Below are 20,970 nucleotides of genomic sequence, written 5' to 3' on the forward strand. Positions count from 1 at the left end.
TGTTACCACATCCCTGGCTTGGCTCTCTTGCTGCTAATTAAAGATTCTTCTCCCAGGAGTCTCAAGAGCCATCTTGCTTCCACAATGGACACACGTTATTGATTGTGCAGGAGCAGGGGGATTGCAAGTCTCTGAGAATCCCAGAGAGAAATAGCTGAGAAAGGGAAGCTGGAAATGCACAGGAGATGCAGGGCCTGGCACCCGGGTGCAGTCCCAAGTGTTCCAGGAATGCTGTCAGTTCTGACTCACCCTCAGGAGTTAGTCCAACTGAGACCCCGAGGAGATGGGACTTACCAAGGGTCACCTGACCACGGCTGATAATGGAGAGCAGGGTAGCGTTCTGACGCCATCACATTGCAGGCGTTGAATACAGAGACCATTAAAGAAAAACTACCAGGTGTCTCTGGTCTGCAGAGATTGGCTGTGTGAAGTGCTGGCTGTGCTAACAGGAGGACTGAGTTCAGGTGTTAGCACTCTCAACAAAAGGCAAGGCATAGACAGATGCTTGTAACCCCAGGGCTGGGAGGCAGAGATGGGAGAAACCCAGGGGCTTGCCAGCCAGCCTAGCTGGGCTGATGAGCGCCAAGTTCAATGAGAGACCCTGTCTCAAAAAATAAGGTAGAAGGTGATTGAAGAAATCACTTGACAACAACCTCTGACCTACACATGCATGAGCACACACAAACACACATATACCACTCATGCACACAAGTTCTAAAGTCAGTTTTACGTCTTGGATTAAGGGGAATTCATTGAGGAATTACAAACATGTTGTAAGAGGTCGCTTGTTTGTTTCCCGGCCTCCTGGCAGCTCAGACCCAAAGTAATCACACAGAAACTATGTTATTTAAAACACTGATTGGCCCATTAGCTCTAGCTTCTTATAGCCAACACTTACATCTTAATTTAACCCATTTCTAGCAATCTGTGTATCGCCACGTGGCTGTGGCTTACTGGGTCAAGTCCCAGCACCTGTCTGCATGGGGCTCCATGTCTTCTCTCTGACTCCGCCCTTCTTTCTCCCAAACCTGTCAGTGTGCATTGTTGGATTGGTGAGAAAAGTTCAAGATGACTTGAGCCTTCGTAGCTCATCCTTAATCAATACTCACTGACCAGAAGGCTCATTTCTGCCTATTTCTAAGCTGAGCCGGCCATATCACTTACCCGAACGTGTCAGAGACCTGTGTTGCCCTGGATGGATTCTACTGCAGTAAGAATGACCTCACTGGCTCTGACATTTATTTTGGTTATTTTTGAGACAAGGTCTCATTAATTCCCCTGCCTGCCCCTTAACACTCAATCCTCCCTAGTGCTGGAGTTCTGGGTGTGTCCCACCACACCCAGCTCTGGGTCTGACTTTCTAAGCACCCGGCAGGGCGTCCACAGAAAGGCCAGGTCACAGGGTCGCACAGCTGCCCTTGGGTCAAGCCTCTGTCTGGGAACCGCTCTCAGCTCCTGGCTCTGCGCTTCTCCCCTTTGCAGGCGAAGTCCTCGGCTCCGGCACGAAATCCGAAAGCCTCGCCATTCTTCCGTGGACAACCTTGCCAATGAGATGACCTACATCACGGAAACCGAAGATGTGTTCTATACCTACAAGGGATCCCTGTCCCCCAAAGACAGTGATTCCGAAGTATCCCAGAACCACAGCCCACACCGAGAGTAAGGAACACGTTATTTGCCGTCTTTGGGTCTGCTTTGGGCTGGTGAGGAGTTTGCGCAGGCCTTAGTGCCAATTGAAAAGAGGCGGGCGCTGGTGCATGCAGCCGGCTCCCAAAGGTACTCTCCTGAGATGGGAACATAAATCCAAATGCCTGCCTGAACGGTCATGTGACACCATCCCCACTTTACGCCCACCATCCCTTTCTTTTTTTTTTTTTTTTTTTTTTTTTTTGATTTTTGAGACAGGGTTTCTCTGTAGTTTTTGGTGCCTGTCCTGGAACTAGCTCTTGTAGACCAGGCTGGCCTCGAACTCACAGAGATCCGCCTCCCTCTGCCTCCCAAGTGCCATCATCCCTTTCTAAAGTGTCATATTTCCCTCATTGATCAGGGCCAGGAAAACGTAGGTCTGTTCTGAAAGACAGGTTTGAATCTTTTACTTATTCAGTAACAGCTCCCTCAACTGCTCAACATTTACACCCAGTCACATTTGCTCCCCTCCCCCCACCAAGTGTCTGGCAGTCTCTTCTCTGAATTCCTCACCTTTAGTATGCAATTTTATCGTATCTGCGTATTTGGGACAAGCTATCTCATATTCCGAAGCCGATAAGACACAGACCACAAATGATATCTTGAAGTTAAATTGTGATAGGCAAGGATAAGGTGTTAAGAAGCCAGTCTTAGCCATTGGATAGTCAAACCATTAAGCCCCAAATAATGACCAAAACTGAGAAAGGCAATGTCTCCCCTACTGGAGGAGGATTAGGAAGAGCTGCTTTAGTCAATCTGTAAATGTTTACCGCTGAAGCTGCTACTGACTGCTCTAGCTGCTGAGTCCATCCCGCATAGGCATTAGGCATTCACAGGGGAACTGCAGCTCTCCCCACTTCCATGCTGGGGTGGAGGAGTGAGGGGGTGAGGGGAGGGCTTGCTTCTCTGTCCCTGTCCGCAGCCAACATGGTCTTCAGACCATCTGCGCTTTTACTACCGCCTCTGCTGAAATGACCCCCGCGGTCGTGATTTCCTCATGATCTGAACCTCTGGGTTCTTCTGTTGAAGCGATCACTGTCCGTCACCGCGGTTTGCCGTCTGCTGCCCTGTCCTGTAAGCTGCAGAAGGACGGGTGGGAGCTTCGGTTCATGAACCTGTGGCTTTGCAGGCTATGAGCAGAGAACCAGTCTGAGTCCTCCTTGGCCTCCAGACTCTGTTGCTTTGATACAAGGCAGAGAGAAGGCTTAGGGAACCCATCCAAGGGCTTAGGGAAGCCCACATGTACTTGCCATGTTGAGAATCTAGACTTTTGCTGGCCAGTATAGCAGCCGCCCACCACAGGCAGCTGCTCAGATTTACGCCAACTAAAATAAGATGTGTGTTCGGCAATTAGAACGTGCACGTGCATTTTCAGCATTGTCCAGACACATGTGAACGGCCCCTCCATCAGTCAGCAGTTACTGCCCGTTTCTATGGTCCCAGCTTGCCAGTGGTTGGCTCTGCCATTCACTGGAAGTAGAGCAGCCCCCAGAAGTCAAGTTGAGGCTTATCACCTCACTTACCAGTGAAGTACTTGCCACCCCTCACCCAGCTGCACAGCTGTAGGGTATGTGGGGGACCTCTGAGAACCCTTGTGTTCCCATGCTTCTGATGGCTGAGGTACGAGACAGTTGTCTCTTGTCCCGTGACACATGGACATTTTAAAGGGCTCCATTTCTCCCGAGTTCATCATCATACTTGCTGATTGTGGAGAAGGGACCACAAAATGGAATTTAATAAGGCTTCAGTTCCAGGTGCCTCCGGGACTGCTGGGCCATCTGCCTTCATTGTCACACTGTGGTGCTCTGTGGCTTTGGAGAGCTGTCAGGGTTGGGGAAGGCATGGTCCACACAGCTGCAGGGGGATGTCAGCTTATCGAGTCTTTCATGATCAGGTCTACCAGCCACCACCCATACCAGAGTGTTGACACATAAACTCTTGAGAATCAAGTCCAATTTGAAGCCTGCTTCTCTGAGCTCTGTTGAATTTCCGGGATTGCTTGCCCAAGCCGTTCCTTCACATTTCATGCTGATTCTTTGAAATGTTTCCACAAGACTTTCCTCGTAAGATGGCCTCTCGGGGCTCTTGTTCTTTTGCAGCTCAGGGTTAGGAGAAAGAGATGATGGTATGGCAAAGGTACTTTGACAGTGCAGTGAGTTTGCTTTGTGGCTGGGCTTCTCAAGTGGGGTGGATGGTTGGAAAAGCAGAACCCCAATCCCCTCAGTGGCACCAAGGACCACTCTCTCCTTGGGCCATCTGAAGCCTTAACATGTGGGGGGAGGCAGGGGGAGAGCTTTATTCCCCAGACAAGAGATGCAGTCTGGTCTGAACTTAATTGAAAAGAAACTGCTGGTAAGAATGTATTTACCAAATGTTTAAGAAGCCGTTGACATGTTTTCTGCAGCAGATTGGTGTTGAATCTCAAAGAAGCATTCTGTCAAAGAAATCAGAGGCAGGAGCTTACAGACAGCGAGGCCTCTTTTGAAGCAGAATTAAGTATAATGTTCTGTGCTCATTCAAAAAAGAGAAGAAAGAGAAAGAGAGAAGCATGCTTAGCCCCATCGCCAGCACCCCGCCCGCCCCGCCCCACCCCGCCCCCAGCGGCACAGGGAAGGAACATCATCCCCTGGCAGATGAGTCACTTGCTGGTTTGTTCCATATTTATAGCAGCGCTGCGGAGTTTATGATTATAGTTTTGAAGCCTTGGCAGTGCGCTTTGTGCCCAGGCAGGCTGTGCGCTTTTGTTATTCTCAGCCCTGTTCTCTGCTCCTCCTTGCTTCCAGGAGACGTTCAGATTCTGGCAGAGGGGCAGATTTTCTTCATGGTAGAAACAAACCCCCAAATTCCCCCCTCTCCTCACACCCAGACACAAGGGAGGAGGTGTACTAAGGAAAAGCCGACCCTTGGAGCTGGTGCTGGGGAAAACAAGGCCTGGGCTTGTATCCCAAAGACTTTGTTGGTAATTCTTGGTCGTAGTTGTTTTGGTGAGTCACCAATATGGTACCCAGAGTGAGTCTCACTTCTTATCCTAGTAGCTTATTGCCTGTTTGCTTCCTCCCTGAAGGCCTGCCCTCTCCCATAAGACAAAAGATAACCATCCTATTCATTTTAAAACGTGCATGATTTGGACGGGATCTTACGGGCAGTCCCTTCCCCATCGTGTGGCCCCATCTTCTGAGCCCCTGTGGTCTGCGAACCCTACCTGTGACAGGGTTCCCTGCAGTGTGAGGGTCTCTTTCACTCAAGCTGTTGGACAATTGACCCTCTCTGCCCATGTGTTCTGCATCCACAGACTAAATCGGCTGCATGTCCTGTGTCATGAGGCCTGTCCTGATCACTGAGCCAAACATGCACAGAGTTTATTTTTTTTTTCCTGTCAGGACAGCGAGTGCTTTGTAACATTTACCCTGAATTGGGTATTGTAAGTAACCTAGAGATGATCTAAAAACACAGGAGGGTATGTATAGGTAACATGGAAACATTAGAGCATTGTACGTAAGAGACTTATGCGTCTGCAGTAGAGGGTGCCCCGGAGCTGCTCCTCAGGGCATACTGAAGGATGTTTGCGTTTTTCTCAAGCTGTGCTTGTCTCAGTTGGGGTTTCTCTTGCTGTGAGGAGGCACCATGACTCCGGCAACTCTTCCAAAGAAAAGATTTAATTGGGGTGGCTTGCTGACAGTTCAGAGGTTCAGTCCATTATCATCATGGCAGGGAGCATGGCAGGGAGCGACATGGTGCTGGAGCTAAGAGTCCTTACATCTTGATCCAAAGGCAACAGGAAGTGAACTGACTAACTGGGCATGGCTTGAGCATATATGAGACCTCAAAGCGCACCTTCACAGTGACACACTTCCTCCAACAAGACCACGCCTCCTAATAGTGCTATTCCCTTCATGGGGGATATGTTCTTTCAAACCACCACAGTGATAAACATTTTGAGTCTGGCCTAGCACACAAGCTCCTGCCTCCAGCTCCTAGAATATGCACCACATTGCTTTCTAGTTCTGGCAGTCCTGCCTTAAAGAACAGTAGTTCTAACTGGGCGGTGGTGGTCCACACCTTTAATCCCAGCACTCAGGAGGCAGAGGCAGATGGATCTCTGTGAGTTTGAAGCCAGTCTGGTCTACAGAGTGAGTTCAGGACAGGCTCTAAAGCTACACAAATAACCCTGTCTTGGAAAAAAAGAAAAAGAACAAGAAAGAAAAAGAACAGTAGTTCTTAGCAGGACAGTGGTGGCGCACACCTTTAATCCCAGTGCTCAGGAGGCAGAGGCAGGCGGATCTCTTTGAGTTCGAGGTCATCCTGGTCTATGAAGTGAGTCCCAGGACAGCCAGAACTGTTACACAGAGAAACCTTGGTTTGAAAAACCAGAAATAAAAAGAAGGAAAGAAAGAAAGAAAGATAGGAAGAAAGAAAGAAAGTTGAATGAAACCAGTAGTTCCTTAAGTTAAGCAGTCTAGTTCTTCTTGTCAGCTTCTCCCTTTTCCTTCCTTGCCTCTACTCTCTGGGAACACTCAGTCCCCTTACCAGAGAACAGTGCAGCACCGGATGTGGGAGAGGGTCTGCTACCATCCAAGGGTCTCTTCAGAGAGCCAAGGACAGGGTTTCATAATATGTAGGTAAGTGGTGGTGACGGCCACTATCCCTGAGCCAGCCCAGGTCTATGGGTGAACACCCATGTGTACCTGGAGCTCTCAACCTGGCCTCTGCTCCTGATCTCTGTGTTGGTGTTCCGGCTCCCCTGTGTCTTGGGGAGGGACCATTGTTTCCTAGAGGAAACAGACAGGGGACAGGTCTCTTGGTGTTGCCTACCTCCTGTTCGGAGGTGGCTTCTTGTTTCCTTCACCCTACCCCTTCCCCAGCTCCTTTTTCAGTAACGTCCATGAATTCCCCTTTCCATGGGACTGTGTCTCCTCCCTACGGCTCAGATCCCCTTCAGCACCACAGGGAGCCTTCACCAGACTGGAGAGAAAACCATGCCATTCTGACGTCTTCTCTCTTGGCATCTTATCATCTGCCTGACCCGCGTCTCATCGTTCCATTTTAACTCTCTGTCCATCCACCCTGAACAGACAAACAGAATGTCACTGTGCTCTGCAAGAATGAGCCTTCTATGTGTAGTTAATCCATCCAAAATCTTGTTTATTAAACCACTACTGTCGGTAGAACAGCCTCTCTAACCCTACTTAGAGGATCATTTGGGGTGTGGGATGTCTTATGTCAATGGTTGCAGAGACTACTGTTTACTGTTTTAAAACATCACTAAATGTTCTTAGGTTTGTTATATTTTATGCATATGCGTGTTTTGCCTTCATGTATGTATATGTACCATGTGTGTGCCTGATGCTCATGGAATTCAGAAGAGAACACTGAATCCCCTGAAACTGAAGTCGTAGATGGTTGTGAACCACCAAACCCAGGTCCTCTGTCTCCATGCTCCCTGCTTTAGATAGATCAAAAGATGTTTTTGTTTGTTTGTTTGTTTGTTTTGTTTTGTTTTGTTTTGAGACAGGATAGCCCTGGCTGTCCTGGAACTCACTGTCCAACCAGAGTTTTATATAAGAAGAGAGAAACTTTGAAGCCCTGAGAAACAAAACTCATGAACTACAATTTTAAAGTATAAGTAAATAGAATATTCATTGGTACCATTTTACTGAACATAGTTTTTTTCACAGGCTGAGGAGATGGCAACCAGTAAATGCCAGGCCAGACACACCTCTGTTTCCACATTGGTCCACCGCCGAATATTTTGTTCAAATAAATTAAGACTGTGAATCATTGTGTGTGAATAGGATGCAGATTTTATATTTAGATAGGCTAATTTAGGCTGGGGGTTTAGCTCAGTACTTTCTTACTGCAGGAGAGGCCCTGGGTCCTCAGCACTGATAAAAAAAGAACGCCAACCCCTGCCCCCCAAGTTTAACTTGCTAGGAAAACAGAAATATCATTTAAAGAAAAATCTACAGGCAAGGACCTGGAATAGAGATTTAGTGAGAGGTGGAAGCAGAGATGGGAACGTGAGGAATGGGTAGAGAAGCCATGCTCGGGGGCTTTTGTAGGCCCCTGTGCTACTTACAACAACTTATAGAGTATATAGTCACCCTCCCTTGCCGCCTGCCTATAGATTGTTTTTTAAAATGATGCTCTGTTCCCTGGCAAGTTCAAATTAGTGGGTCCATGGCCAGAGTCCCAGCTACTTAGGAGCCTAAGCAGAACAGTCTCTTGAGTCGGAAGTTCAAAGCCAGCCTAGGCAACACCTCCTATGTTATAAAGTAATGTGTGAAGCTAGAGCGGCTTTTTCATCTCCCCACCAGTTCTCAAGGCAACGGGGAGAGGAGTCGGGTGATTGTATTTATCCTAGAGGAGAGCATGGGTACCATGAGGACCTCTGCAGAAACACTCAGGTTCCAGGGTCCCATGGTAAAATCTCAAGATGCCAGGCCCCCCCCCCGCCAGCCAGTGATATTTACTCTGATAATATTAATCGATTTATTAAAACATCTCCTTCCCCACAATGAAGGAGTTTGTCCGAGAACAAGCCAGCACAAAGCCGCCTGACCCGGCGGTCATCCAGCTCAGTGTCTCCGTCCTCAAATGCCCCAGGCTCCTGTTCCCCAGACGGAGTTGACCCGCAGTTCTTAGAAGACTATCACAAGATGCTCAAAGGGGGCTCCATCGAGGATGCCAGCCAGTACTACTGTGACAAGGTGAGCACTTGGTGACCCTCCCTGGTGGGCAGGCAGATTAGCTGTGACAAAGAGAAAATGTCTTGTCACAAACCACCCCAGAGGGGAGGGATGTAAACGACACGCACATGTCTTCCAGAATGATGAAGGTGATGGCTACCTAGTCCTGATCCGCATCACACCAGACGAAGATGGAAGATTTGGATTTAATCTTAAGGTATGCTGTGAGTATGCCTTTAGGTGAGGTGCAGTGAAACAGCCTTCAGGTGGATTTTGAGTTTCAGTCAGAAATCTGCTACATACCCACACCTCATTAACAAAATAAAGCAAAGCCTCCTTTGGGGCTGTAGAGGTAGTTCAGTCGGTAAGGTTCTTGCTGTGCACACATGAGGACCTGATTGCAGTCCCCAGAAACCATCTCACAGAGAGGGGTGTGGGGGTGCACTCCTGTGATCCCGATGCTGAGGAGGGCCAGTGAAAGACCCCGTCTCAAGAAAAAGTTAGATGGCGCAAGAGGGACGACAACCCAAGGATGACCTCTGGCCTTCACCCATATACATATGTGTGCATGCATACTCAGACACACATGTGCATGCATTCATTCAAAACTACTCAGGGCTAAGAATTGGCCTTTTATACAGTTGTATGGTACCTTACGTTTAATGCTTGCAGTGCCCTGACATTTGCGACCTTATACTAGATTTCTGTCATCTTATTGCGCTCTTAGAAGGAGTGGTTGAAGCAGAACGTCTGGGGACTAATGCCTGTCGCTCAAACATGTCAGAGGCTAACACAGGAAGATTCTGAGTTGGAAGCTGGCCTGGACTACATATCAAGTCCATGACCAGCGGAGCTATCGAGACCTTCTCTCAAAAGAAATGAAGTAGATAAAGAATACGACGGTTGTTAAACAGATCCTACAAACGAAACTAAGGCTCAGAAAGTAGAGTGCCTGGTGGTTGATCAAACTCAGCCCACCAGCCACCCTGGAGAGAGTAGTTTAGAGAACACTGCTGCCCTGCTGGATGATAAGGGAAGCCAGAGCTTCAAGTTCCCAGGCCTCCTTGTCTAGTGGGTCCCTCTAGGCAACGTCTGCAAACTGCTACCTTGGGCCAGCACCCAACTGTTTGTGTACATAGCATAATTGAAACAGGTGCTGCGCCCATTGGATTCCAGCTTCAGGGATTCATTGGTGGAGATAATGACTGCCTCAGGGCCCGCCTTCCCACACTGCTTAAGTAGCTGTTGAGGAAGCATCCTAACTTCCACCTCACTCACTCCCCCCCCCACTCACTCATCCACCCCAATCCCTGTTCTAGAGTGAAGTCAGGCTGGCTGCCCTTGCTGGTTGCTAGCCTCTGGCCTACCATACACACACACCCAGATCTGCCCAGCCGCTCTCCAGGGCTCTGCCCACAGGGGGAGCACTCACACGGGTGCAGGGGGAGCACTCACAGTGCACATGGCCCTTCCCCAAGCCTTGTGCCTCCTCTTTTGGAAAAGTCAACATAGCCCCTTTGTTAGGAAATGTTGTTGGGTCCTCCAAGGGCATCTTCCATTCAGGTGATGGGGATGTCAAGATACGCTTCTGAGTGGCGTTCTGGCTAACCTGCTGGGTAAAGAGGGGTCAGTAGTGTGTTCTGTAATTCTGCAAGTGGTCCCCAGCCCTGTGATTGGTCCTCCTCTCAAGCCTTCTGAACTTTCAGACTTACTTTTGCTGTCTCTACATAGCTTTGCTGGCAAACTACGCGAGCGTTTTATTTTATTTCCGATTTTGTTTGCTTTAAAACTTTTACAGGGAGGAGTGGATCAAAAGATGCCTCTTGTGGTCTCAAGGATCAACCCAGAGTCCCCTGTAAGTAGACATAGTCTATGCTACTTCCGGTGTTTGCTTTCCCCTAAGCCAAACAAGTTTCTATTTCTGGGTCCCATTCCTGGGTTTTGTTGAGATTTCATTTTTATTTGATTGGTTGGATGGTTAGGTGATCCGCTCCTTGCTTGGTGTGATCAGTAGCGACGTGTAGTTGGTAATACAGACACAGGCAGATGGAGGCCAAGAGTGGGACTTGCGTTACCTACAGCCGTGCTAAGCAGTATGGTTCCTGAAACTGCAGCACCGTGTCACCTGGGTCCTTGTTCTAGGTGCAGAACCTCTGGCCAGAGCACAGGTGCAGGCCCAGGCCCGTAGTCCTGCCTACCCTGGATCTGTCTGTAACAAGAGCCTTGGGTGATGCCCGCGCACAGTTAACTTTGGGAAGTGCCACTCACAGGAAGGAAATAGAGAGAGTTGCTTTTGGCTCTTTGCCTCTTTCTGTGTACATATTTAAGGTGTAGCACGTAGGGGAGTGGACCTGTTGTCTTTCCTGGCTTCTGTGTGGTGGTTTGCGTTTGCTGAAACATTGCGACATGAGCGAGTCACTTTGCCTTCTCTGAGGGGACCACATGGACAGAGGGTTCACTCTTCAGTCCTCGTAAAGCTCACCTCCAGGGCCTGGGAAGCTGGCTCAGTGGATAATACTCATTTCACTCAAGCACGAGGACCCGGTTTACATCCCCAGGACCCACGTAAAAGTCAGGGGCAGGTGTAATCCTATTGTGTGGGAGCCAGACAGGGGATCCCAGAGCAAGCTGGGCAGCAGGACTAGGTGACCTGACAAACTCCAAGAGGAGCGAGAGACCCTGCCTTAGTAACGGGGTAGGAAACAATCAAGGAAGGTACCAATGTCTGTGTCTGCATACATGTGGACACAAACACACACACACACACACACACACACACACACACACGGTTTTTTGTTTTTTTGGTTATTTGTTTGTTTTTAAACTTGCTGTTTACCAGTTACTTTTCATTTGTGGTTTCTAGGGAGTAAGGCCTGCTTTCCTATACCGTTCTATTCATCATCTTTCTGCACAGTGGTTTCTGCCCCTGCTAGAGGGCTAATTCTCCATTATAAGACAGACAAATGCTCATTCATAGCTGGCTAGGTGTTTTCCAACAGTCTGTCCAACAAACGGAAGGTTAGAGGCATCACTGAGGCATTTTAATCAGCAAGGTGGGCTCCCATGGAGAAACGCTTCAAGAAACTTGACTTGTCGGTTCTGAAGCGTCTCATAGCCTGTATTCTGAGCCCCTTTAAAATCCCACCGCCAGCTGCTATGTCCACCTAGCAGCAGCTACGCAAACGGAGACAGTGATACCCAGGGGAGAGGAGGTGAACTTGATCGCAGTCTCAGGTGTCTGGGATCAGGGAGAGGCAGCCTTCTGCTTCCCCTGGAGGCCAGCGCTATGGTAACAGACTCACTTCCCTCCACCAGGCGGACACTTGCATGCCAAAGCTGAATGAAGGGGATCAGATCGTGCTGATCAATGGCCGGGACATCTCAGAGCACACTCATGACCAGGTGGTGATGTTCATCAAAGCAAGCCGGGAGTCCCACTCGAGAGAACTGGCCCTGGTGATCAGGAGGAAAGGTAACACACAGGCCCTTGGGGGCGGGGCCACAGGGACAGTGCCATAGAGGAGGAGCAGCGTCCTATCTGCCCAGTTTCTTTGTGTTTGATTCTCTGAGACAGCTCCCACACTGTAGCCCAGGTTAAATGCCAATTTGTGGCAATTCTTCTGCTTCCTAGATGTTCCAATTATAAGCCTGACACTCCATTCTGTACTACATGCTATGTTTTCTGCAATAGGAGTCAGCATTTGAAAATGAATTTTTCAACAACTAGGCTATCTGGCTTTTCACCACCATGAACAAAAAAATATGAAGGTCTGTCTGCAGGGGCCCTGACCGCTCCTGGCCGGGCCTCTGGAGAAAGGCAGTCCCAGTACCCCCTTACATAGACCTAGAGCCCTGTAATTCTTACAGCCCAGGCCCAACTGGCTCACAGCCCACTCTTCTTAACTTGCCTGGCTCTGACGGTGACTCACTGGGTCCTATCTTATTCTGCGTGCTTGTCTTTGACAGGGAGGCAGGTAGGATCAGAGAGCAGGGGCCCGACTCTGCCTCCTGTACTGAGGAACCTCCAAGTTAGCCAGTCTTCTTTATCGTCCCTCAGATGTTACTTGAGCAGAGGTAGCCTAGACTCTTCCTCAGTACTCTGGTGCAGATTAAATGACATGCTTGGAGCACCAGGGAAATGGGAGTGTGCCGTGGCACTGTGAAGAAAGGCATGTTGAATATCGTTACTATTACTGTTGCTGTTTTACTATACTAAGCCAAAGACCCCCAGCTAGGGACTGTGAGAGAATAAAGGAAAGACGGACACACAGACACAGGAAAACTGGGCTCATGTGGGCTGTGTGCACTCTGGTAGATGGCACCAGCCACTTCCACAACCTAGAACCTCAGTGTGTTTACTGTGGACAGCACAGGGGAGGCGTTAGCTAGACTCTGTAGGCGGCGTCTGCAGGCAGCCGTCTCGGGCTGTGAACATCTGGGAGGAGGAAGCTGCAGTTGCTGGATTTTGTCCATGCTTTCCAGTCATTCATAAACACTCATACTTGGACTAGGGGGTGGCTGTGCCGTTCTGAGCCTGACCTGAGGAAGACTTGGCCAATTTCCCATGGATCCAAGGCATTGGTCCTTGACATGGCTGTGCCTGTGACCACAATCCATATTCATTCAGGAATCCGTCTGCTCTTTATCAACTCCCTCGAAGCTTCCTCAGCTCCCCACACTTCTGTACAGCCATTATTATTATTATTATTATTACTATTACTACTACTACCACATTTATCCTATCATTTTATTTTTGTATGTATGGGCGTGTGAGTACTGTGTATGCATGTACTTAGAGGTCAAAGTGTAAGGTGAAGAGTGATGGAGAAGAAACATGATGTCAACCTTTGCCTCCCTAAACTTCTCTCTCTCTCTCTCTCTCTCTCTCTCTCTCTCTCTCTCTCATACACACACACACACACAATGGGATTTTGCACCTTTGCTTCCCTAAACTTATCTCTCTCTCTCTCTCTCTCTCTCTCTCTCTCTCTCTCTCTCTCTCTCATACACACACACACACACAATGGGATTTTGCGCCTTTGCTTCCCTAAACTTATCTCTCTCTCTCTCTCTCTCTCTCTCTCTCTCTCTCTCTCTCTCTCTCTCTTTCATACACACACACACACACACAAAATGGGAGTTTGGGCCTGTATTTTTCTCCAGAGTCTGTGAAGGAGAAATTGAACTTGAAGGGGCGGGGCTGGCATGCAGAGATGTTGGCATTAGTGCTGATCACTTGGCAAAACTGATCTCAAATTAAAACTAGGCTCTTGAGGGAAGAGTGAGATACAGCTCAGTGGGTGAAGGCACCCGCCACCAAGCCTGAGAACCTAAGACTCACACGGTAGAAGAGAACCAACTCTAAGAGTCATCCCTGATGTCCACACATGCGTTCACATGCACGCACACAAAATGATAAGTAGAAACAACAATTTTTGTAAAAAGAAACTAGACTGTACAAAATAGCAATGTCACAGGGATAGCTTGGGGCCATCCTATGAGTATAGAAGTATACTCATGCTAAGGATGCTGGGTAGGAACCACAAAGCAAAGAATGCCCATGCTAAGGATGCTGGCTGGGAACCAGAGAGCAGTTTCTTTCTTCCTTTCTTTGAGGCTCTGGGAAACTTAGAGCCTCACACATGCTAAGGAACCTCTCTACCACTAAGCTGTATTCCCAGCCCAGGATCTCTTTCTTCAACAACACTCATTTCCACGCCTCACTTTTGTTTGGCCCATAGCCTGTCAGGGTCACTCACCTAGAAATGGTATTGGGTACAAATGATGCCCGTGTACTTGATCATTTAATGAGGCAAGTGGGCCACCACACCTGGTGTCCTGGGCCAGCAAGCAGAGTGACCAGAGTGACCGTTGTCCTGTCTGTTGTCTCTGTTCCAGCTGTGCGCTCACTGGCGGAGATCAGATCAGAAGATGAGCTGAGTCAGCTTTTTCCAGAAACCATGTTTCCTGTATATCCTGAGGGCGGGGACAGTCTGGAGGGATCCATGGAACTGCTGAAGAAAGGTCTGGAAAGTGGGACGGTGCTGATCCAGTTTGAGGTAAGGGGATCCCGGGGCCTGAGTCTCCCCCAGTTATTGTTGTTCACCATGTGCCTCTGCTGCAATTGAGCAGCAGAGGCAAAGCTAAAACATGGTCCTCTCTCCTTGGCCAAGGGGACTGTGGTTCAAACCCCTCAGACAACAGTCTCAGTGAGGACTATAGTAAGGCTTCTACTCCCTTACAACTGATGGTGGCCACCTCTCGGTCTCAGAATGATGAAGCATCAGGTGAAGGTCCAGGACCTCTCCCGGGTGTTCAGCTCCCCCACTGTCTTTTAGCAACGATCTGTAGGCAGGGCTGGCCTGTCAGAAACAGAGTGAGAGGCTCTGAGCCTGCAGAGCTGCCAGCAAGAGCGCAAAACTCCCAGGACAGAAAATGGTGCCATACAGAGGATGGTGGCCTGTCAGCACTCTACCCCCAACTACACGTGGGAATTTAGAGAGTTGGTGTCACCCCGTGAGGGCAGTGTCTGGCCTTCCAAGGCCACCAGACCACAGAAATGTAAAGTCTGCCCTGTCTTCTCAGGAAGGACACATCTATAGTATACAGGATAATGCCTCTGTCTGCAGAAGCATCTGCAGAGACCTTTCACACAACCCCCAAAAGCAAAACTGCTTTCAAGTCAGTTTAATCCATCACTAGTCAAATGAAAATAGAACGTGTTAATCGGCCATGTGTGTTTGGAGGTGGAAAAGGGCAGTTGTTCATGTGATGAGCAGGTAAATGCATGGTGCCTCAGTATGCTGGAGGCTGAGGCAGGAGGATTATAAGTTCGAACCTAGCCTGGACCACAGGGTAAGACCCTGACTCAGAAAGGGGTTTGAGGTAGGGAAAGAAGAAGAAGAAAGAATACAAAAGAACCTGGTTAACATTGTTAGCACGGTTAACAACGCCATACGTGGTCTCGGCTCACAGAATAAGGTAAGAGGCTCTGAGGGGGTTCAGGAACAGATCAGCAACACATCAGTTATTAGAAAAACCCTGGAAGGAAGAAGACAAGGGAAGGGGGGCAATTTGTCAAATGTATCCGACTGTGGAGTGGCTCGGGAAGAGAGCGCAGCACAGCTGGCAGTTGGAAAGGAATGCCAAGCAGAAAACCTTAAGCAAAAGGCTTACCTTAGGGTAGCCTAGGGCCCAGAATGTAAACTATGCCAGAGCAATGTGAGCTGAACAGCAGTAGAAAGCACTCCAAGAGAGAAAAGGCATAAGTGGTTCATTCCTCCCCTTCCACACTCCTGCCCCCCCATAGAATTTTCTTGATTTTTTTTTTTTTTTAATGAACTGGTTTCTGGACAAGGAAGGTCAAAGCTTGCATCTTGTGGCAGTGATATCTGGATGAGAAACTGTGACGTGAGCAGTCCGGAATAACTGAAGGGAGGGTTCAAATCCAGGCTCAGAGCTGGGAGGGGCACGGGTGGATTGTTGGTTGGTTCAGCCCCAATCTCAGATACTTTGGGGGCATGATGAGGGATGGAGGGAAGACCCCTAGCCATAAGGAGCTTGCTGTCTAATTTTGGTATATTTAGGGGGCTGTATCATGAGACCAAGCAACATTCAAGATTTTATAATTGTGAGTGTATGTTCCCTGGCGACTGGTAATTCCAGTTGATCAGAATATCCACAAGGAGGCACTGTGGGCTCTCCTTGGGAACTGGAAGCCGAGCTCTTTCCCTAACTAAAAGTCTTCCCTGGGCTCTTGCTTCAACTTTGGTGTGTTTTTTACATGTAGGAAGCCGCCATAAGGGTCTCCTTGCATTGATTTCGCCAGCTTCCATTTTTTGTCACTAGAAGTCCAATGCACTATCCATTGCACCACGGAGCCACCTTCAAAAGTATTTCTTAAAGGGTGAGCCTGTAGCCACTTGTATGGAAATCACGAGGGGAGCCCACACCTAGCCCACAGCTGCCAGGCATGGGTGTTTCAACAGAGTCGCCTGAGAGTTAGTGTGTGTTGGGGGCACTAATTTATTATTAGCGCATGGTGTGGAGGTGGGCATGTACTGTGGTGTGCACGGAGAGGCCAGAGACAGCCTTATGAAGGCATTTATTTTCTTTTTTGGTTCGTTTCTTGAGACAGGATTTCTCTCTGTAGCCCTGACTGTCCTGGAACTTGCTCTGTAGACTAGCCTGGCCTCAGACTCAGAGATTCGCCTGCCTCTGCCTCCTGAGTGCTGGGATTAAAGACGTTCACCACCGCCACCTAAGTCATTCATTTTCTTGTATGTGGGTTTTGGAGATTGAACTCAGGTTGCCAGACTTCTGCATCAAGTGCCTCTCCTGTCCTCATTTGAAGTGTTGATGCATCGATTAATCTCAGAGAAGAAGGCAGAAATGGTATTAGGCCCGCTGCCCGCTACTGCCTCTCCCTGCCCTCCAGAGGATGCCTTAAGAACATGCACAACTGGGCAGTGGTGGCACATGCCTTAATTCCAGCACTTGGGAGGCAGAGGCAAGTGACTCTCTGAGTTTGAGGCCAGCCTGGTCTACACAGCAAGTTCCAGGATAGCCAGGGCTACACAAAGAAACCCTCTGTCTGTTTTTTTGTTTTGTTTTGTTTTTTTTAAAAAAAGCACATATGCGGTTTACACTTCAGTCTGGTGCACTTATTTTATTTTCTAATAAGCTCTTTAAATAATGTCTTATTGAAGTCTAAGATACTGACTGGGTAAGACAGGTCTCATCTGCAGTGAAGTGCTGGGACCCAGAGCTCCCTGGGTGTCCCTCACTGCCCCTCAAGGAGCCCTAGGTGCCTGGGAGCGTCCTGTGACAGAACCATCTCAGAGTAGGAGGCTGTCTTCCAGCACTAAGCAGAGGGAGCCTAGGGAAGCCGGACACACAGGAAACTCCCAGGAAAGGCAACCTTAGCGAGCCCTTGCTGTGTCCAGGGCAGCGGCTTCTGTAATTCTCACGCTGTATTTCTACATATCACTCTGTAATTCCTGTCCATCACTCTGTAATTCTCATGACGCCCTTGTTAGGGCCGTTTCATCCCCAGCGCCCAGGAAGAGGAGAATCTCAGTTAAAGGGCTCATAGTAGAAGTTAGAGGGCCTGACGGGAGTCCAGGCAGGGTACCAATACCTCAGGCTTATCCTTTTAACCACCATGTACGCGGGCTTAGGAAACTGAGATGCCCTTGGCCTGTGAAGTTGTTATTAGAGGCGTACACGTCAATGCTATCTGGGAAGCTGTCTAGCCACATGGAGCCAGACAGACTTTAAACTCTGGCTCTACCCCTTACCCTCTTCCCTTAACCTCTATGGCCCTTGTCTCCCCATGTGCAAATTGACTGTCTCCTGAGTTGATTGTAAGGAGTGGATGAGATAAATACTTAATGCATTATCTGGCCCGTGATAAGAACACTGTAAAAATTAATAGCTGTTATTATTTGTAAACCAAGAGAGGCTTCGAGAGCATGCCCAGCCTGCCTAAGGTATCATCACTTGGCACTGAGCTTGGAGCCCCGGGCTGTAAATTCCAGAGGCATGACTGTCTGAGTCCTCTCCCATCCTCCAGTACCTTGACAAGTGGGCTGCTTAGCTGGTGGCGGCTGTACTCTGTGGACAACTGCAGGAGAAAGATCCTGGTTCCCAGAATCCTCCGTGACACAGAGCACCTGCCCGAGGCTTGTGGTCTGCAGACAGACCTTCCCCACCCTCACTCTTGTAAAGCTTACTATAAACATCCTTTTTTTTTTTTTCATTAATAGAGCTCCTTTTCTGTGTCTTCCAGTACAGAAGGCATGTATTTGGTCCCCGTTTTACCAGAACAACCATGGTAACTAGCAATTCTGAAGCAAATTGAGGCCAGCCTGGTCTACACAGAGAGTTCCAGAACAGCCAGGGCTATGCAGAGAAACCCATGTCTCAAAAAAAAAAATCCTCCAGTCATCAGTAGCTCATGCTTACTGGGTGAGACTCAACTCTTTCCCACCCTGCTTCTTTCTGGCCTACAATTAATTACTTTCTCCTTGGAGACCTGTGGAGTTCAGTTGATATAAAATGAGCATTGCAAGGGATTAACCTCTTCCCTGGTTGAACGAAAGGGAGGATGGTTAAGTGAGTTAATGGATTGACAGATGAACTGATTAATGGATGGTGAGGATGATGGATGAATAAGTGGATGGGTGGGTGAATGAATTGATGAATGGGTGGATGGATGGGTGGGTGGGTGAATGGATGGATGGATGGATGGATGGATGGGTAAATAGGGAACAGTATCCATAGAGACCACCGAGGGTCTTTCCTGCCCCATCTAACTTTGCCCATTACCTCACATTGTCCATCTTTTCCAAAACAAAAAATCATCTCCGTCTGACCCCTGTTTCTTAATTGATGCCTACCTTGTCCTTCAAGGAACTACCCATTAGGGTCAAAACAAGTGACTCACTGACTCCTATGATAATTACAGAATTTGTATCTGGAAGGGTCGGGGTAGCTCAGCAAGACTTCATCAGAGATTCAGATCAGTACACGTTGCAATTAGCAAGGACAATTGTACCTTCAAGATTCGATCTGATCCCTGGAAAGAATCTGTTTCTGTCTGGTGTGGTGATGCACACCTGTAATCAGGAGGCTGAAGCAGGAGGATGGAGAATTCTTGGCCATCCTGAGTCACATGGCTCATGCCTGTAATTTCAGGAAGCTGAGGCCAGAGAATTCCCATGAGTTCAAAGTCAAACGTGGGCTACAGAGTAGGATCCTACCTTACAAAAGAAAACACACACACACACACACAAACCCTACCAATTATTATTATTTTTTTAAAAATGTATTATTCTTGTGTGTGTGAGTGTGAACACACATACATACCACAGTGAACATAGGATGGCCAGAAGACATATTGTGGAATGAGCCTCTACCTCTGTCTTTGTGGGTGGGTGTTTGTGAGAACTGAACTCAGGTCACCAGATTCTGTGGCGAGCACCTTTAGCCACTGAGCCATTTCACTGGCCCAGGTTTTTCCTCTTTTTAATCCCAGCACTCAAGAGACAGACACAGGCAAATCTCTAAATTTAAGGCCAGCCTAGTCTTCAGAGCGAGTTCCAGGATAGCCAGAGCTACACAGAGAAACCCTGTCTTGAAAAGAAAAAAAAAAAGAGAAAGAAAGAAAGAAAGAAGGCAAAAGGGCATGGTGGCACACATTTAATTCAAGCACTCAGGAGGTAGAAGCAGGTGAATCTACATGAGTTCTAGGCCAGCCAGGGCTACATGACAAGACCCTGTCTCCAAAAGGTGGTGGGGGGGAAGCATATCAATGGCATGTGCGGAGCATTCTGGGACCCTTGAGTGACCTTACATTTCAAGGACCAGATACCACCTCCAGAGGATATGCTGTTCCATCTTGCGTGTCTGTGTAAAGTACCACAGAAGAATACCTGTTAGGATGCCAGCCACATGTACCATGTGTTCATAGCTCCAGTAAGGATCCCAGAATCACTGGCACCTACCCCTTTGCAGCATACCAGCATGGGAAGGTCAATAGAAGCTCCAGGTGCCCTCTACATGGTGTCTTTTACCCCCTAGCTGTGTTGGGTACAGAGAAAAAGGCATGTCCCCAGTGTCTCCCAGGAAGGGTGAACTGCTAATGCTTCTACCCGATAGTACCAGGAGAACCGTATTTTGGTGCCATTCTGAGACTAGGTTCTCCTTAACTTAATTATGTGACACCATGTCTAAGAAAGCTAGACTTGTCGAGCTTATTTGTGTGGCTTACACCTTTTGCTTTTGTTTCTTGTGCAGTGACCACCATGGTAAGGAGCATGACAGCAGACAGGCATGGCTCTGGAGTAGTAGCCAAGAGCTCACATTTTGAGATACAACCTCAAGACAGAGAGACACTGGGAATGTCTTTTGAAACCTCATAGCCCACCCCCAGTGACACGCCTCCTCCAAGAAGGCCACACCTCCTAATCCCTCCCAAAGTGTTCCACTAACTGGAAGCGCATGTTCAAATACATGAACAGATGAAGGGCCATTCTCACTCAGACCACCACAACTACATTCGGGTCATTTAATAAAAGTGACTTTGAACCTTATAATCCTCTCAGCAGGTCCGTATTACTCCGTATTACTACGGAGATATAAGTAAAATCATTTGATAAATAACACCTTAAGCTGGGTCTGTGCTTGTTGCTAGAATGCAGGTTGATGGCTTTTACATTTCTGATATTTGAAAATATATCCATCTTCTTGCCCATTGGCTCGTATTCACTGAAATGGATTTTTACCTCCACAGAGCTAATTGGTTAGTAGAAAAATGCCATTTAGATAGATGTGACTGGCTTGTGAGCTGTCCTGCCAGACATCACCTCAATCAGGCCAGAACCTCCAATAAATCACGCGTTCATTTCTGGAGTGGACTCACCGTCTGTAAAAGCTCCGGGTATTTGGAGTCGGTTCGGCAGCTTCCCTTAGATTGTTAGGTGCTGAAAGCGTCCAGGTCATAGGTCAGTGGTCGAGTTCTTGGAGAGTTGGCAAATCCAAAACATCCCATAGACGTATACGAAACAGATACAGTACCATTGTCATGACCCCGAAT

General features: G+C 48.3%; 1 protein-coding gene across 7 annotated transcripts in view; it reads left to right on the forward strand.

The window, feature by feature from the left end:
- The window catches only part of Ptpn3 (protein tyrosine phosphatase non-receptor type 3), a 152,826-nt gene that overhangs the window by 111,221 nt on the left and 20,635 nt on the right, over positions 1-20,970 (forward strand). For all 7 annotated transcript variants that reach the window (XR_014997273.2, XM_085677121.2, XM_048419870.3 and 4 more), the window contains 6 exons: positions 1,483-1,659; positions 8,207-8,393; positions 8,512-8,589; positions 10,171-10,227; positions 11,688-11,844; positions 14,271-14,431. Coding sequence is in view for 6 of the 7 variants with exons in the window: in XM_085677121.2 (XP_085533247.1) it covers positions 1,483-1,659; positions 8,207-8,393; positions 8,512-8,589; positions 10,171-10,227; positions 11,688-11,844; positions 14,271-14,431 (817 nt within the window). In the remaining variant the exon portion in view is untranslated. The remainder of the gene's footprint in view (positions 1-1,482; positions 1,660-8,206; positions 8,394-8,511; positions 8,590-10,170; positions 10,228-11,687; positions 11,845-14,270; positions 14,432-20,970) is intronic.

Source organism: Myodes glareolus, chromosome 16 (genome assembly GCF_982192425.1).
Source record: "Myodes glareolus chromosome 16, mMyoGla1.1, whole genome shotgun sequence".
Classification (NCBI taxonomy): domain Eukaryota; kingdom Metazoa; phylum Chordata; class Mammalia; order Rodentia; family Cricetidae; genus Myodes; species Myodes glareolus.